This window comes from Diprion similis, chromosome 12, assembly GCF_021155765.1.
Source record: "Diprion similis isolate iyDipSimi1 chromosome 12, iyDipSimi1.1, whole genome shotgun sequence".
Taxonomy (NCBI): Eukaryota; Metazoa; Arthropoda; class Insecta; order Hymenoptera; family Diprionidae; genus Diprion; species Diprion similis.
In genome coordinates, this window is record NC_060116.1 from 4905324 (window position 1) to 4923960 (window position 18637).

Consider the following 18637-nt stretch of genomic DNA (forward strand, 5'->3'; position numbering starts at 1 on the left):
CTTGCATCATACGTATTGTAGGCAACACATGATACAGTTATTACATATATGTACAAATCAACGACCCAGCATACTTACAAATATAATTAACGTATATGATGTAACAATGATTCATTCAAAAGATGTATCACCTAATGCATCAATAAGAAACAGACGATTAGTGAAAATAACAAAATAACAAAAGAATTGGCCGCTGTTTGATATAGGAACTTTTCTAGAGTCTGCGGCGATAATTTGAACGTGTCATACAGTATTGCTGGATATAATAACTTTTTTCGCCAAATAAATAAAATGTACTTAAATGATATACACATTTGTACAATTTGATCACAGTGTCCCGGGGACCCGTGTGTATTTCATCCGGATTTTTTATACGAACAAAAATCAAGACTCTAAGAACAAGAAACAAGTTAGACATTTGAATAATCCCAATTATTGGTTGAAAATAAAAAATAATAATAATTGGATAATTAGACAACGCAATTACCGATCCATCCACAACCTAGTTATTATACGTAGAAGTAACTGTGACTGAAACGGATTTATTTCCAGACACATTTTCATAGCAAAAATCTACTATGATGAGAAAAATTGTACAAAATATTAACAGCGCGTGAAGATGTTTGCTAGAATGTAGGAATCCTAAACAAACAAAAAAAAAAAAAAAAAAATCTGATTCACGTACAACATCCTCGTGTTTCTAATAATTTTATAGTACATGCCATTCGAATTCAATAACGCGATATTTGGTAAGACATGACAACTAACTTGTTTTAGGTATCCGATAGACTAATGCTATGTTTAATTATTATTCTAAACGATTCGTGATTTTATCATCAGTTGGATGTTTCATCACGTTATTTTTCTTTGATGAATATTATTTTCTTTCATCTAAATGTTTAAAAGTTCTAAAAATATTTGAGATTACAATTGCCTCTATATTCGATCGGCTTATTACGTTATTACGTTATTAAGGGTGCGTAAATTTCAACATTTGTAGACGTTTCAGCCACAATGCTGAATTTGAATTTTGATAATCACTCCGATATTATGCATTCGTTTATCGATGTGTTTTTGGATCCATTCCAAGTCACACAATATCTCCGGAATTATAATATAAGGCCTCCAACTGCGCATACATGTCTTAATGACATTATGTATGTTATTATTATTTGTAATCCCAAAATGTTTGATGAACATTTACGACTTAGTAAAATTACTCGATTTCACGATGACTGCGATTGATATCCGCGTCTTGTGCCCCTCGCTACAAAACTCTGGGAAAAATATCAATTTTTATTCAGACTCAAAGCAGTTTGTCGTATTTCAAAGTGTACTTTTACGACATTTCGATTATCCCATCGATTATTCGTAGTTTAGTTTATTCGCATCTTTCTTCTTTATTTTCATATCTTTACTGATGTCGGTAATAGAAATTCAGTAGTTTGCAGCTGTTGTGAAATGTTGATAATATAATATAATCTAATCATTCTTTTGTAGTTTTTTTGCTGCGACAGCAGAGCACTGACATGATTCTTAAACAGATAGTCTGACCTTTCACAGTCGGTATTTATTCCATAGTCAGCAAAAGATCATCCCCTTCTAGTTTCATACCCTGACTTATGTCAAGCGACTTGATCTTTCCAGCCTTTGGTGCTTGCACAACCATTTCCATCTTCATAGCCGAAAGTACCACCAAAGGAGCCCCTTTCTCAACCGTGTCTCCAACCTTCACCCTTATGTCGATCACAGTTCCTGGCATCGGAGCTCCAACCTGACTCTTGTCTGACTTCGAGGCCTTAGGGTGAATGTGTAGTTCCTGAAATTATAAATCAAAGCGTCACGTCGTTGCAGTTTTTTATACAGATTTTAAAGACAAAGTATTCATTAGTGACTATATGGGTAAGACACCATGGAAGGATATCATGAAAGTAAGGTATAGGATCATTTAGTCCTGACTTACTGCAAGTTGAGGGCACTGCAATGTATACAATAATTAAGGTACGGTGAGAGAACAACTTTTACGTACCTTCGCAGCTTCTTTGTCCTTGATGAATACCGATCTAAGTTGTCCGTTCATTTCGAAAAATACTTCACGTTCTCCGTTCGCCGTGAGGTCCTCAGCCATCGCCAAAGTTTTGATACCAAGAGTCTTGCCTCTCGCTATTGTAACGTCAAATTCTTCCCCTACTTTCGGCCCAGTAAGGAATATTCTCGTATCCAATTTGTCAACTGGACCAAACGATTCTTTGAAGTTAAGGTAATCCTCGGTTACTTGCGGATACAGAGCAGCTGACATTACATCCTCGTCGGATACGCGGGGGTGAGATTCTTTGAGCTGAGTCTTTAGAGCGGCGAAGTCCAACGGCGGTAAACTCGCCCCCGGTCTTCCCTCGATTCGCGGCATTGCTTTCAGGACTTTAGATCTGTAGGATGAATCGAACTTTGATGAATTAATCTGATTGTCAGAAGTACGAAAACATGAGTGAATATTGAAAAGATCGAGACCGCGCTTATGTCCGATGGTATATTGTTGTCTACATTAAAGTTGCTACTTACCTGAGAGGCTCTGGGAATCCTCCGTAAGGTTCACCAATGGCACCCTGAAGGAACTCGACGACGGATTTCGGGAAAGATAGCTCTTCAGCTTTTTCGAGCACCTCAGCAGCGGTCAATTTGTTCTGTACCATAAACTGGGCGAAGTCACCGACAACCTTCGAGCTCGGTGTGACTTTGATAATGTCGCCGAGAAGAAGGTTGGCTTCTCTGTAGGCCTTTTTAACGTCCTCGAAAAATTCACCAAGCCCAAGAGAGTACGCTTGGAATTGTAAGTTGGTGTACTGGCCCCCGGGTATTTCGTTTAGGTAAACATCGGCGTTTCCTGACTTCATCGTGGTCGTACATTCGAAGGGTGCGTAAAGGGTACGCGTCTGTTCCCAATACGCCGAGTACTCAGATATATCGGTCAGTTTCATTCCAGTGTCCAATGGCGTTCCTGCAAAACATTTTCCAGATTAAAACTTTCTACGGATCCATCGAAAAATCACCGTCAAGTTGAACGGAAGTCAAGCAGACCTTGAAGCGAGGCAACGACGGCTCCCATCGACGGCTGACTCGTCATTCCGGACATGCTGTCGACGGCAACGTCGACCACATCGGCTCCAGCCTCGGCACAAGCCAACATCGACGCGACTCCAGCACCAGCTGTATCGTGTGTGTGAATGTGGATCGGTACGTCTGGTTGTTTCTGCCTGATGGCATCTATTAGCAAACTAGCAGCCTTGGGTTTCAGGAGACCGGCCATGTCTTTGATCGATAGGACGTGTGTTCCAGCCTTCACCAGTTCATCGGCTAAGTTTGTATAGTACTTCAGGTCGTACTTTGTGCGTTTCGGATCGCTAACATCACCGGTGTAAGAAATTGCAGCTTCTACAACACCACCAGCTTTTCCAGCTGCCTCCATACCTGCGAATATTTCGTCATTTAATAGGATGAAGGTAACATGTTTTGCCACTTTAATACTATATGTGACTGTCAATTTATCCATTTCTTTAATTGTCAAATAATCGAGTGGTCAGAAGTACCATTAACATTAACTGTAGAAGATATTCTTGTGATTTTCAGTACGAATCGAATTCATTATCGTTGTTCTCACCCAGAATCAGGTTTGGGAGATAATTCAAGGAGTCGAAGACCCTGAATATATCCATGCCAGTTTGCACGGCCAGCTCACAGAACTTGAAGACAACGTTGTCAGGGTAGTTCGTGTACCCCACTGCGTTTGCTCCGCGGAGTAACATCTGGAAGGGAATGTTCGGAATGGTTTTTCGCATGTCTTCGAGCCGCTCCCAAGGACATTCGTGCAGGAACCTCAAAGCTACGTCGAATGTAGCACCACCCCAGTTCTCGAGTGCGTATAAGTTGCTAAATTTGTGGGAAACGAATGGAGAAATTTGCAGCAAGTCGTGGGAGCGAACACGCGTGGCTAGCAGCGATTGATGAGCATCCCGGAAGGTCGTGTCCATCAGGAGTAACTCTTTTTTGGCCCGGACGGCCTTTGCGAAAGCTTCTGGTCCTTCTTCTTTGAGAATTTTTCGCAGACCTTGTGGTGGCTCCAATAATCCTACAAATTAGATTACCGTTTAGTATATCTGAAGGTGAAATGCTGAGGGTTTGAAATGAGCGGTGAACATGGATATTGACATATGCTTTGGGCTATTTAATTCATACCTAAGAATTTTTGCAAACTTACCTGGAGCATCTGGATCCATCGTCTCTTCAGCGGCAGCAAGTTTAGCAAAGTCTAAAAAAACAATTGTCAAACAAAACGGATAAAAGGCATGCGATAAATAAATGATAGTGTAAAGTATAAAAATGAAAAGAGATTAATAAGTTTAAGATGTAAATTGGGTGGGTATACGTAATATGAGCAAGTGTTCAGATCAATGATCGTATGAGGTAGTTACAGTAAGAGTCGGGCATCCAATGGCTGTACTAATTGAAACTCATAAACGACCGGGCGTTACTTACGTCACACGTCGTTGAAATTTGCAAATAAATAAAGTTCATGCCTCGTGTTTTCAATGGGTGCAAAGATACCAATTTTTGTATTTATCGTACCAAATTGCTGTTAAAGATGAGAATCACAGCTTCTTTGCAGACTTCGCAGGTATATGTAGTCAGTTAAAATATTTGTTGCATTAATTTACTTTAGAAACGAAACTGACAGTGTGAGTACGATTCGCAATGCGAACCTGGGCCATTGCGATTCAATGTGCCGACGTGAAGAAGAGGAAAACAAAGTTATTACTTTACAAGCTGCTAACCATCTTGAACTACGTTATCCACCAATAGCTAAGGTCTGTTCATTTCAAACATTCATTCATACCTCGAGCGATTTGGGGTATTTGTGGTTTGATTTCGGCTGGCTTTAGCGACGTGGCAAGTGGGGTGCTCGGTCCATTCACAAGCACAGTTCCCAAGTAGTTGAGAAGCTTCTGCGCCCGATTCTGACTGGGCTGGAACTGGAACAGCTGCGGATTTTCGTCTATGAAGTAGGTGTCCACGTTCCCGTTGAGGAACTTCTGGTTCTCCAGTACGTTCAACAGAAACGGAATGTTCGTCTTGACTCCACGGACTCTGAACTCCCTCAGTGCTCGGTTCATCTTCGCACAGGACGACTGAAGATCTCCAGCGTGGGCTATCACCTAAAATTCGGGAAAAGCCAACTTTTCAAAAAGCTTCGAGAATGCGCAGAGCACTTCAAGGACTGCCCGTTTTTACCTTAACCAGCAGGGAATCGTAGTAAGGCGATATAATAGCGCCAGCGAACGCCGAAGCACTATCCAACCGGATACCCATGCCCTCTCCGGATCGGAACACCTCGATTCTCCCAGTATCCGGCTGAAAGTTCTTGGCTGGATCCTCGGTAGTGACTCGGCACTGAATCGCGAACCCTTGAGGCACGATTTTCTCCTGCGTCATGCCGAGTTCGCGCAGAGTCATGCCCTCGGCGATGTGAATTTGAGACTGGACAAGATCGATTCTGGAAGTAAAAAAGCGGGGTCAGTTCGATTTTCAAACTCTCATGGTCTTGAGATTCCTCTATCAAACTCCGGATCCTCAACACTTCATATAGGATTCAAAACCTCATAATTAATTACCCAGTGATCTCCTCGGTGACAGTGTGCTCCACCTGGAGCCTCGCATTAACTTCAATGAAGTAGAAATTCCCGGATTCATCAGCAAGGAACTCTACCGTTCCCGCGTTCGCGTAGCCAACGTGTTTTGCCAGCTTCACAGCGTGCTCCGTCATGTTGTCACGAACCTTCGGGTCCAGCGAGGGTGCAGGTGCAATTTCGACGACCTGATACAAGCGACAGAAGAAAGTTTTTGGTCAAACTTTTCATACACTTGCAATGGAGGGCCAACTCCTTCTGACACAAATTCCGCCCACCTTCTGATGACGACGTTGAACTGAGCAGTCTCGTTCGTAAAGGTGAACAACGTTCCCCGCATGGTCACCCAGCAGTTGAACTTCTATATGACGAGGCCTCTCGATGAACTTCTCGATGAACATCGCTCCGTTTCCGAAGGCAGCCAGAGCCTCAGATGACGCACGCTGGAACATTTCTCGCACTTCTTCCATCCGTCTAACGACCCTCATTCCTGAAATAAAGAGTTTCCAAGACGTTGAAGTCAGCCGGCAGTTGTGAGAAAACTGTTGAACATCCGACGAGACTTACCTCTACCACCGCCACCGTAGGCAGCCTTGAATATAACCGGAAGTCCGTGCTTGTTGCAGAATTCTTGCGCCTCGTCGGCCGTCGTGACGGGTCCATCGGTTCCTGGAACGATGGGAACTCCCGCGGCGATGGCTGCTTGCCTGGCGGCGACCTGGGCGGATTGACTGGATATTAAAAGGCTACTGAGAGATTGCTTTCGACGCTACATCGGAAGGACCGTCACGTGTATCGTGCGTTACCTTGTCACCCATCTGCTGGACCACCCTCGGACTCGGGCCGATGAACCGGATGCCAGCATCGACGACCGCTTGCGCGAAGTCCGATCTTTCCGAGAGAAAACCGTATCCTGGATGGATCGCATCGACGTCATTTTCCTTGGCGACGCGGATTATCTCAGGGATGTTGAGGTACGCCTGAACCGGAGGTAGACCGCGACCCACCAGGTAACCCTCGTCGGCTTTCTGTCGATGCATGTGCATTTTGTCCTGCTCCGAGTATATGGCGACCGAACGGATGCCCAGTTCGTTACACGCCCGGAATACTCGGATGGCAATTTCACCTGTGGTCACGAAATTCGCATAAGGTACTCGTCAAAAGGGTTCGGTACAGTTTTCGATAGACTTTAAGTCCAGCCATGCAGAAAACGGAGTTTAAACATGATCGTGGGGTGTACAGAACTGGTGAAATGGAATCGAATGACACGTGCTCGATCATTCTAGCCACGTGAAGAAGTATTTGTAAAGCACAGTGGTTTCGTATGCTTAATTGTATGAATTGATGGGCTCGCATCACGAGAAGTGTGCGAAATACTTCTAGCTCAATATCGGAGAATCCCACGTAGTGATTTAAATTCATGAAATGATAATTGACGTGTTTTGTATTATTTCGCAACTGCAGTTTCCACTCCACTAAAGTGGAGTGAAAAATTCCAATCAACGAACTTGACATCTGCATGTTACTCAATGAACTACGATTACCACACGTATCACTTTGGAATTTCATCTTTTGCCGCAGAGAGATAAATCCGTCTGGGATATCGCAATGGTCCTTTTTCTTAAGTCGCTTTACGCCAACGATGAAGCGAACGTTCTTCATCCGGCATTCTAAGACCGTTAAAAACTTACAATTGTAAGTTTCCTACTATCGCGTTGCGTTGACGGATCACTGATTGCTACATGATCAAAGTTCGTCTTTCCGCTTAACGTGTGTGCATATGTGTAGCCATTGAAAGACTTTAAGCTTCGTATTTAGCACCAGCGTATTACGTTTCACACTTAGATTTGTGTAGTCGTTTTGGAATAAACAATCGCTGCCTGCGTTTATTCTGACTTATTAAAATGCGACTCGCATAATCTCGCACGTACCTCTGTTCGCTACAAGGACGCTTCTTATTGGCTTGTACTCGACATCTGTGGCGAAATTGTTTTTAGCCACATTCCAGGTTTGGAGGATAACCCGGTGCCTGGAGAGAGCCCGCGTCGCTCTTCTTGCCGAATACATTTTTGATTATTTCGTTGTAGATACTTGTCGGCGTTTGGAGTACGGTTTCCCCTTGGAACCGCTTCCCGCTGTCTTCGGCTTCCCGAAACTCTCGATCTCGAATCGGGACTCGTAGACCCCTGAAAATATAATCATACAATTATTGCATATATCCGTGTGTATTTTTGAGCTCGATTATTCACACTATCATCGTTGACATTCGAGTGAAATCATGCGACTGGTTCATTGAACCTACGAAATATTCGGGTTATCCACTGTACCCTAGTTATCGTTAAAATTTTATCGTCGCAAAAAATGTTGATTGTACATACATGCACTGCCTCTCACATTCACCGTCCCACTTTCAAGTGGAATGGACGATTACAAATTCTTATTTTTTGAACTTAAATCTCGGCTGTAAATAGTTGTCGAAAAACAAGAGTTGGAACACTGGGCAACGATAATGCAGCCTGCAACATGATCACGTGATTGTTGCGATTAGATATCGAGCGAATACACGTATAATATATGAAATATCGTACAATCTATGATAGAAGAGAAACTTATGACGCTGTTACGCCAGTAGTTCAAATGAGCGATTTCCATCCGTCTTGGTTGCATTACAAAATTTGCAGAAACGCAGCGGGTCGCCGATTCTTACATAACTCGAACTTTGGCCAGACGGATGCGCTGGATGCGATTTGTTAAACATTACCTCGAGACAGTTTTACAGTGCAGACATATTCTTCGGCCTCAATCGAATCGCTTTCATAATTAGAATTTTAATTCCGCTCTCGCATGCATAACCGTGATGGCGTGCGAAATTCTCATTAATTATCATTTCGTTTACCCGCCACTTCGCTGCTGCGGTTTCCTCTGACATTGCAATAGCTCAACTGGCACTGCATGAATTAGCAGCGTTACTTCTTGACACACGGCATTTCTTTAACGCATGACGAAACTGCAAAGTTTATGTGATCGTTGATTGACTAATTATCCAAAAAATAATAAATAACCGTCCAATCATCCGGATCGAAGTAGTTCTCAGTACTTAGCTGCTAAAATTAATGAAGCCAGAGATTTACTTGAAAAATAGTATTTGCAATTACATAGCTATTAGTATTCTAATCAATTTTAAATAGGAATAAATCATTATTTTTATATATTATATAAAATTTTTACTAGTATAGTATATTGTTTATTCACTAATTTACATTCAAAAGAAAAAGAATGCTTGTTAACGAATAAGTTTTCAGCGACAAATTGAGGGATGTAAATACTAAACTGGTCCAAAAAAGTAGAGCAAATTTATTCTGTAATTATTATAAGTAATAATGTGTAATAAATGTAATTCCACTTTAAAAGCACTTTTTTTTAGCATAAAATAAATTTGCTGAAGTTGGAAATTAATTGAATGACATGATTTTATAACAGTTGAAATTCTTTACGAAAACCACCGACAATATTTTGTGATAAATCTAGTATTTTCATTATGAATCATGAAGAAAAGTCAATTTTTACATGATTTCAAATTTAACCTTGAATAACTTTTCAAAGAGTTGAGCTATAAAAAAATTATAGAAATACTTTTTTGTAGAGCATTCAATTCCGTAGAAAAATATATATCGGACGTTCATGTGTATTCTCTCGTTACTGAATTACAAAATTCCGAAATAATTAAAATAATTCTCAAATGTTAATCAAATGGAAAATGGAAAATTGCGTTGAGGAACCGCCAGATATTAATATTCAGGGCTCGAATTAATGCGGGTGTCTTATTTCCTCCACCTACAACTATTAAACACGTGACTTAAAAAAAAATATATAGTCGATTTTTTTGAACCAGTCTAGTAAATACCTTTATTAATTTTGACAGATTTGATGATCCCTAACATTTTTCAATGTTTTTGAGAATGAAAAAAAAAATGATCAATTATCACAAAAACGGAATAAATATCCACGGAATAACGCATTAAATTTTAAGAGAAACGTTTTGGTGAAGAACTGAGAATAATAACTCCGTCAACAAGACTCGTACCCTGAACTGTAGAATAGCTCACGTGATGACCCTAGGAATAGTTTTCTAGTCACCGAGCCAATCTTAAGAATAGAACGAATACATCTTTTTAGCCACATGTAGCAGAGAGTCGTAGTACAATATTGTGCAATTGATGAATCGCCCATCTAAAGATGAGGAGTACAAGGTCCGCCATTCAGAATTATCGATTTGTTTAAATCTTTTTTATCATTTCTGGAATTTTGAAATCGGCCCATCGCACTTGTATCGAAAGTTGAGACTCAGAATGTTTAAATAATTTTTTTCTTTTCCCTAATAAATTTTTTTCCGTCGTCAATCGAAACGCGAAATTATTAATGTTACATCGAATGTCAACAGTGCTCCGTCTGAGAATTTTATGCGAATTATTTGAAGTTGTAGACACGCTTGGCATCCGTGTGAGCATCTGCCAAGGCCGTACGATCAACCTCCGTACTCGATAGCTCGTTGAGAACTAAAATGCGTTTAACTGGTTCAAGTGCGGTTGACATGACGTATCAACATCAAGCTCAAATCGGGATCCACAAGGCTCGATTTTCAATCTGAAATGGCGTAATTCAGGCCTCGTCAATCATTAGCGGAATACCAATTAAGATCTCATTGCAGATCAACGTGACTACAAGAGGCCAAATATGGAGAAATAAGAAATGTGATTGAAGAGGGTGTCTGTGGTGGGAAAAGGAAAATCTCGTACAGAGTGGAGTGGAAACGTGATGCGTGTTGGTTGATTGCACTTTTGCGATTTCTTCGCGATCCCTGCTGTTTTGCGATACCATTTAATTACGATTTATGACCACAGCGCGTCGATTAAACTAGAAATAAGCAATCGCTCGTGGTAGGCGTGTCAATTGTTAGGCAAAATCATGGTCCAACCGTATTAAATAAATTGGATCAATTGGTCTGTTGAAGGTCCGACTATTTTTATACCGAGTTTTCCAAGCCACGTTACGATGCCTACGATACCGAATATGACAATCTGTGCTTTATATCCTGACTGCCGTGTGTCTGCTTTGAGGTGAGTGGAAAATTTGAGAAATATAATTAACACAGATTGAGTGAATCACGTTGTCATTATTATCTTGTGAAACTTAATTCTTCAGAATAAGTATGAAAAATGTCCATAATCTTCTCCGTTTAAATGATCTATAGGCTAGAGATCCCGGTGCATGTCTTTCTCCTCAATTATATACCTCCTTCTCCTTTAATTATCCCGAGTTAAGAGCGAGGTTTGAAAAATCAACTTCAAGTCTCACAAAACACCGACAGCCCGTGCAAAGCGAACACACCGTCTCAGAGTTCCGGAGTTGTTATGCAATATTTGAAAGTCGAACTAGAATAACAATTCTGAATTGAGAACAGGTAATCAACTAACATTAGTCGGTCGTTAAACTCATGTATCAGATATCTTATAGTCTTGACTAAAGATTCGAACGATGTATTTTTCTAAAAATGGAGGGACATACGAAAACACTGCACATGGAAATCTACTCTGTTCTCTGTGTGGAATCACCTGGCGTTTCATTATTTCTACTTAATCTGTAAATATACTTGAGAGGATATTATATTGAAATTTGAAATACAGCCACAAATACTAGCTCTCCCTTATCGAATATCTACATCATACGAAAACTGTTCGAAATCCTTTAAATCTCGCTTCCATGGTGATCTGATAGCAGATTAAGCATTGAAAATTATGAGATACCAGGGACGATTGGTACACAAATTACCTTCGAAATGACACCGTTTCTATCATAAAATCTGTAAGGTTCCCATACGAGTTTCGCATGACTTGTGGTAGGTATACAATAAGGTTGTATACATGATTTTGAATGGCTTTGGCAGGTATCTTAACATAACAGCTACAACGCGCAGAATACAGTAAGTATTTTGATTTCCTAGTCGAGATTATTTGAGATACAGTTAGTGGTCAGGTGAAAAATTGATAAGAAAAGTTTGACGCTTAACTATCACGTGACTGACAAAGTCAAGGATTGCACGTCGACAATCATTACTTACGTTTTTAAAGAACTCGTGAAATATTAGTCGAACGATTAAATTGTGCAACGAGGTAATGTATGAATGACTTTAAAGACCGAGATATTAATACTACCGAAGTACGAACCCTATATACATGTATGTATATATATTTAAATGCAGGTAGGTATGCTCGAATTGATGTAGCCTTCGAGCTCAATCACCCGAGCGATAAGACCGATAAGAGCTTAAAATATTATTACATCTGCGACAAGACTTCCCATCGTTATATATCTACTTGAGTTAAAAACGATTTTGTCGGATCATTCGCTGATTGTTACGAGAAGATTAGCAGTCACGTTGTAAACATTTTTTGTATCTCCTTAATCTGGCGGTAAAAAAATAGCTCATTTAAGTTGTCAATTTTTATTTAATCAAACCCAACGCATGCAAGATACCGATTAATACCGAAATTCTTTCGATAATTTGATTTTAAAGTACATATTTCGGCATCAATGTCAGCCTTCGATACTGACATTGAAATATCGCCATCGTTATACCGAAAGTTGAAACTACGGACACTAAAATCCAAAATATCGAAATAGATTTAATTTAAACATTTAAAATCAGATTTAAAAAAAACCGAGTATAATCAATGCTTTAATGGTGCTTCCTCCGGGTAATCATCCTCTACGAATAATCATCGCATAATTTTGTATTTTCACACAATGCTACCATCTTTTTAAATGCAGTTGCAGTATATTTGACTACAGTTAGCCGCCGCCAACAGTATTTCAGAAAATCGGTATTAAATTTTCGATACCGTACAGCAATAGTTGATACTCAAGTGCAATATCTGGGTTAAGTCAACGCGCGATGTAAGAGGCAGCAGGTTTCTTCTTTCTCTATTCTTTCCTCAGAAAGAGCTGTCGTGACGGGAAAATCCATATCGAGCCACTTTCCACGTGTTTTACAAGAAGGCAGTGACACTTGGCTCGTTATATAGCGGAACTTGAATCATTCTAGAGATTAACGGACTTAAAATATTCGGCTACTCGGATCTTTAAAGCGAGCAAAGATTTCGGCTTTATTGTACATGTGAAGCTTCTTTTTGAATTTGAAAATGGCAGACAGTGTTTAGCGTTGTTTAATAATGATCTATGTTGATCCGGCGTTGTAAATTCTGCAGGCGAGATTTTAAGTATAAAATTAAAAGTAACAACAACTATTTGTGCAGACTTTTTCGAGCCTGAAACAAAACCCTATAAAATCTCGACGAATGTAGACTGAAAGAACGCTCCTCTTGACAGGCAATGTGAATAGTTAAACAAGTTAGGATATCGCACTCTTACTTGAAAATAAGTAAAAAATTGCGCAGGTCACTTTAATCGCTATTATAGATTTGCAATCCTGAGTGTGATGAATTATCCCGCGATTTTTAACGTCGTTATCGAGAGCCTTATCAAAATATTCACATTCGCAAGAATTCGAGAGGTAATATAACATTCTTAATCGGGGTTAATCCGTAAAATGACGGCCCGCGACACACGTGTTATGTTTTTCGCAAATCTATACTGCAACCAAAAGATAGAATGTGAAAAATTTTCAACACTGCTTCGTCATAAAATGGTATTCTCTGGCAATTTCAATATGATAGAATTTTCGGAATGTCAGAAAGCTTGCAATAAGTTCAGACTCGTAGGATTTTTTTTCTGCCATTACGCTCGAAGCTTTTCTGATCTAAATTTTCGAAAAATCATACTCTGATCAACAAGTATTGAAATATCATTATAAAAACCAGTGCGTCTTTGTAGCCGTTCAACTTTTTCATATCGGTTAAACAAAAAACGGTAATTCTGATGAAAAAAAAGGTTGTATTTATAGTTCCGAGCTGAAAATTATTCAGGAAATGCAGAAACACTCGTCATATCGTAGCGTATAGCCGAGGCAGTAATTTTATCTAGCTGTATTGCATAACTTATGTACAGCCTATGTTTTCAAGTCTATTCCTTTATTCTGTGTAAGATTCTTCTTCTTTCTCTATTTCTGTACGAGATAATAATTTCTAAATTTACATCACTGTCCCGTTTATAATCGCGCCTAAATCATCATTTGGAGTCTCCTCGAAGCTTGTAAAATCATCACCTGCCTTAATAATTCGCCTCCTGCATAAACTAAGCATACGAATTCACTCGTGACAAGTTTAAAGAATTCTAGGCTACACGTGCGATTTCGGATAAACTATGTATGTATATATATATATTTACTGTTACATTTCCTTGCCTAAGTATCTCTATTGAAGCTTTGACGTAAATGACCTTTTTTACCACATAATCGTCTGACCTGATAATCCTATTCAGAGATATAATGTAGTATTATTAATAGAGTATAGTGACGCTAAGAATCAACTGCTTTCTTTACGCGTACATACAATGACAATGACAATCGATCAGCAAGTGGACAATTCTTTTTATGTCTAGTCATTACTGTTTTCTACCAATGACATAACGTGTAGATTGTTAAATAGAAAATTTTACCATCCAAGGACATGTTCTACCTCGATTTACCGTATTTTTTATAATTGCGTGTTCAGATGTATGAATAATCTACCCAAGAATGGTTACTTGCAAATAGAAATTGAATACGAATGTATTGAATAGAAAGAAATTAATTACAGAAATAGTCAACGTAGATGAGACGAGTAAGAAATACTTTCTACAGGAATTCACAAAACTTTGAAAGTCGAGAATTTTCTTTGCCACGTTCAAGTGATGAGATTTCTATCAACTGTAACTCTCATAGATTTAAAAAATCAGCATGAATCTTCCTACAAACTTTCAGCGAACTTTAATCACCAACGACTGTCGAAAATCTCAATGTCAGATAAATATTACGCTAATCTCGTACCGTTCGGTTGCTGAACCGTCCATCTGACAATATTATACAACCTTTATCACTCTCGTATTAGACGCCGTCGGTATCAACGAAATTACGATGATAGATATGACCAGATCATGACATGCGACTCGCATAACTCGGCCACAACTTTGCTGCGGTTATGCTTGTACTACTGTAAATACAAATGCTGGAAACTTTTCTTTCTCCGTCACTGAAATTGTTAAGTAAATCCACCTCTGTTGCGTCATGAGAACTGAGATAAGTCGACGATTGTAACACTAGACGATGATAACTGACTCGGAAATTGGATAAAAATGAAACAGGAAATTTCATAATATGCGTACAAGAAAGTTGCAGAGTATTTTTCACACAGACCTTGCAAAACGTGGTTAAGACGATGCATGTTAATTGGCGATTGGTTATTAAAAAGTTGGTTGATTTCCTTCGGGAAGAGAAGACACGTGGTACTAATTTATAAACTTCAAATGATATTTAACGTACGTTTCAACTGCGTTATCGTTTATTGATAAGGAATATAAATATTTTTAATCGTTCGAAAAATTCTAGTACCGTAGAAAAGTAGTGAAAAGTAATCTGGATTTAATTACATTAAATATTAGTAAGCTAATATTTTACATATCGGTATGGCTACTGAATACAAAACTACACCATATTCCTACAAGTAAAAAGATACCCGATTCTCCCCGCTTTTCCACCTCCGATCGTCATAGCTGATACTAGGCAAGATTCAACGGGTCAACACTCGATCGTTCCGATAGCTGATGACGTAGATTCAATAACGGCTTCAATTCGGTTTGTTGACGCAGGCAAGACGTAATAAAACCTGTCGCAGGCTTCATCCCGATGAATTTCTGGCTTCCGATATCGAAGGTTACAGTTAAGGGCTTAGGAAAAATATTCAGGAGTGTCAGGATGTGCGACATTTGAACTTTACAGTCTATTGTACGACGGAAAGTTATTTTGCAAGTATCCAAAATACTTGCAAAAGACCGATTTCGAGTCAGTCAAGTCAAATCCTCGAGAACTGAAAGTGCAGTAATTTTCTACCGATTTATACGAATCTATGATCTACGATAATGGAAAGTTTTTACAAGTTGTGGAAAAGGTCCGATATCTGATCTCCGAAGATTTACTCGCACGTACTTAAATCGAAGACGATGCTTCAAACTAATGTAAATCACTTGCAACACAATGCTCGGCATCTCATATGATCAGGAAATAATGCATTCAGAAATTAGCTCAAGAACCTGCCGAGTTTTGCACAAAAGCACGAGGGCGTCGCGGAATCGATTTTGCACGCACGCGTGTAGTACATAAATTAATGTGCGTCATAGGTTGAATTAATGAACGTTTGCCAAAGGAACAGCCGATTAGACCGAGATAATCGTTATTTAATTACTATATTGGCACGAGTGCTAGAATTTTGGAAAACTCGTTATACGTATGAGCGATGAAAAAACAAATGTCGTCTCTTTAACTAACTAACTTGATCAAGACTTTTTATAAATAATTGCTGCCTACCAATTGTTTTAACTTTCATTACCGCTGTAAATTTATGACGAGATTTCAATTGTGTCACTGGATGAACAGACGGATCGTGACGCATTAACGGCAAGTGTTGTTTTCCTTAATTTTGAACTCGTCCTCTACCTTCCCTCGCTATTTTCTTTACCCAGTGCTAATAGGCCTGCGTATACATCTAAGTAAATAGAATTCCGTCGTTATATTCATGTATCTTATAACTACGCACTGTTGGCTCAGACTTCAGGGCACGTCACTTTGAGCGAAAGATTACGAAATATTTGTTTTTTTCCAATCAAACATTTGGTTCTTACGAACGCTGATCAATTGTACAGGTTTTACCTAACTTAAAATTTTTTACATATATAAATAAATCATTCGTCGGCATTTTGCAACCCATTACTACACGATTCTATGGAGAAAATCGCATCGCATTTGAGATTTTTCACATTATCCGTCTGATTTTCCGGGACGTCGGTGGCTGTGAAATTTCCACTAATCACTGGGTGGCGGTTAAATGTTGACTCAAAAATTTCTACTCACAACTAAGCTGCCGATGATGGTGCGAGGAGCAGTAGAAACGTCCCGTTGAAGCCGGCCCGTGTCCCAAACCGTACTGAGAGACACATGCGTATTCGACCTCTGCTCCGCACCGCTGGCATATATATTACAACATAATACAGCGTGTTTCAGAGACTCTTGGCTCCGCGGCAGGTTGCTGATGCTTTTCGAATCGACGTAAACGCCACAGCGGCTCGTAGGCGGAACGAGCACACCCAACACTGTATGGATCTTTGAAACCGTCGGTACGGCAGCTTGCTGTGAAAATTTGCTTTCGATGGATTGAAATTTTCAGTTTTCATTGATTTTTCGAAATTCGATTCCATTTCTTACTCCAGTCTGCATGTCGATGCTTCTTGGCAGTAAGAATGTAACGCATTTTGTTTTTAACAAGTATTTCGTAATTTTTCTAAACCTTTGGGATTTTCTGGAGCTTCGTAATTGTGCTTGTGACGTTCATACAGTTCTCCAATCTCCTAGTTTGCTGTGAAAATTTGCTTTCGATGGATTGAAATTTTCAGTTTTCATTGATTTTTCGAAATTCGATTCCATTTCTTACTCCAGTCTGCATGTCGATGCTTCTTGGTGCTGAAATTGGAACGCATTTGGTTTTAAATTTTCTAGCTTGCTGTGAAAATTTGCTTCGACGGACTGAAGTTTACAGTTTTCATTGATTTTTTGAAATTCGATACTATTTTTTGCGCCAGTCTGCATGTCGATGCTTCTTGGCAGTAAGAATGTAACGCATTTTGTTTTTAACAAGTATTTCGTAATTTTTCTAAACCTTTGGGATTTTCTGGAGCTTCGTAATTGTGCTTGTGACGTTCATACAGTTCTCCAATCTCCTAGTTTGCTGTGAAAATTTGTTTCGACGGACTGAAATTTACAGTTTTCATTGATTTTTCGAAATTCGATACCATTTTTTACGCCAGTCTGCACTTGGTGGCTTCTTGGCATTAAAAATAGAACAAATTTGATCTTTAACGAGTATTTCGTAAATTTTTTCAGCTTTGCGATTGTGCTCGTGACAATTATACAGCTTTTTAATCATCTTGTTTTGTATTAAAGTTACATTGTTGTACCGATGATAAAGTCGTGACTACAGCAGGAACAACGAAAAAATTGATAAAAACTATTTTCAAACAACTTAGGAAAGAATACAAATTACTAAAGTTGCAGAAAACCGTAACACTGATTTTGTTTGAAATTTTTCTCAACCGTTTATGTCACTCATGTCCATTGGAGCTACGAGAATTTAAAATCTGTTAACCATTTTTCGAAAGTAAAATACGAAAAAAGCTCAGTGGCCTTGTTAAAATGTTCACAATTCTCAAATTTATTCGTAGTTAAAAAAAATGCAATTACATTGCTACAAGTGCTAAAAGAAATCATGAAAGAATCATGTGAGAACCCCTTTAAAACTTTCACCTGTTATTCGGGCAGATGCTCTTTAAAATTCACGTGGTTATAGCTTGCCAAAAAATAAAGATACATCAACGGGAAATAGTTGGTATTTTAAATCGTCGGTTATTGATCAATATATTAGATTACTTGGAATATAGGATAAAAAACTAACATTATCGGAAAAAAATCTTCACCCTTTGCAATATTTATCAACGCTTTATTATTTAATAATATTTTTTTTTTCACAGTAAGGCCCTAACTATTTATGAGCTATATCATCATCCAACAGTTCAGTTTTTTTTTTCTTTCCTAGCTTTCTTTAATAAACACCGTAATCGATAACTATATATAATATACATATCATAATTATATGTTTAATTATTATGATACGTGATTTTAATCATGTATGTACATGTATAATGTAATAATTATTATTTTGCCTACCTAAGCTAGCTAATAGGAAATCGAAGTAACGTAA

At 38.9% G+C, this 18637-nt stretch overlaps 1 protein-coding gene across 2 annotated transcripts; it reads right to left on the reverse strand.

Annotated features, from left to right (window-relative positions):
- Nucleotides 1-487: 487 nt before the first annotated feature.
- Nucleotides 488-16871, reverse strand: LOC124413442 (pyruvate carboxylase, mitochondrial). Of its 2 annotated transcripts, XM_046894005.1 has the most exons (14): nt 16734-16871; nt 7610-7864; nt 6485-6804; nt 6246-6396; nt 5957-6168; nt 5664-5866; nt 5284-5545; nt 4889-5207; nt 4253-4303; nt 3656-4123; nt 3076-3465; nt 2560-2995; nt 2030-2426; nt 488-1819 (listed from the first exon to the last, which is right to left on the reverse strand). In XM_046894005.1, the coding sequence occupies exons 2-14, from the start codon at nt 7743-7745 to the stop codon at nt 1571-1573; spliced, it is 3594 nt and encodes a 1197-aa protein (XP_046749961.1). In that variant the 5' UTR covers nt 7746-7864; nt 16734-16871; the 3' UTR covers nt 488-1570. The 2 variants fall into 2 exon arrangements, with proteins under 2 accessions (XP_046749961.1, XP_046749962.1); XM_046894006.1 differs by lacking the exon at nt 4253-4303.
- Nucleotides 16872-18637: the final 1766 nt, after the last annotated feature.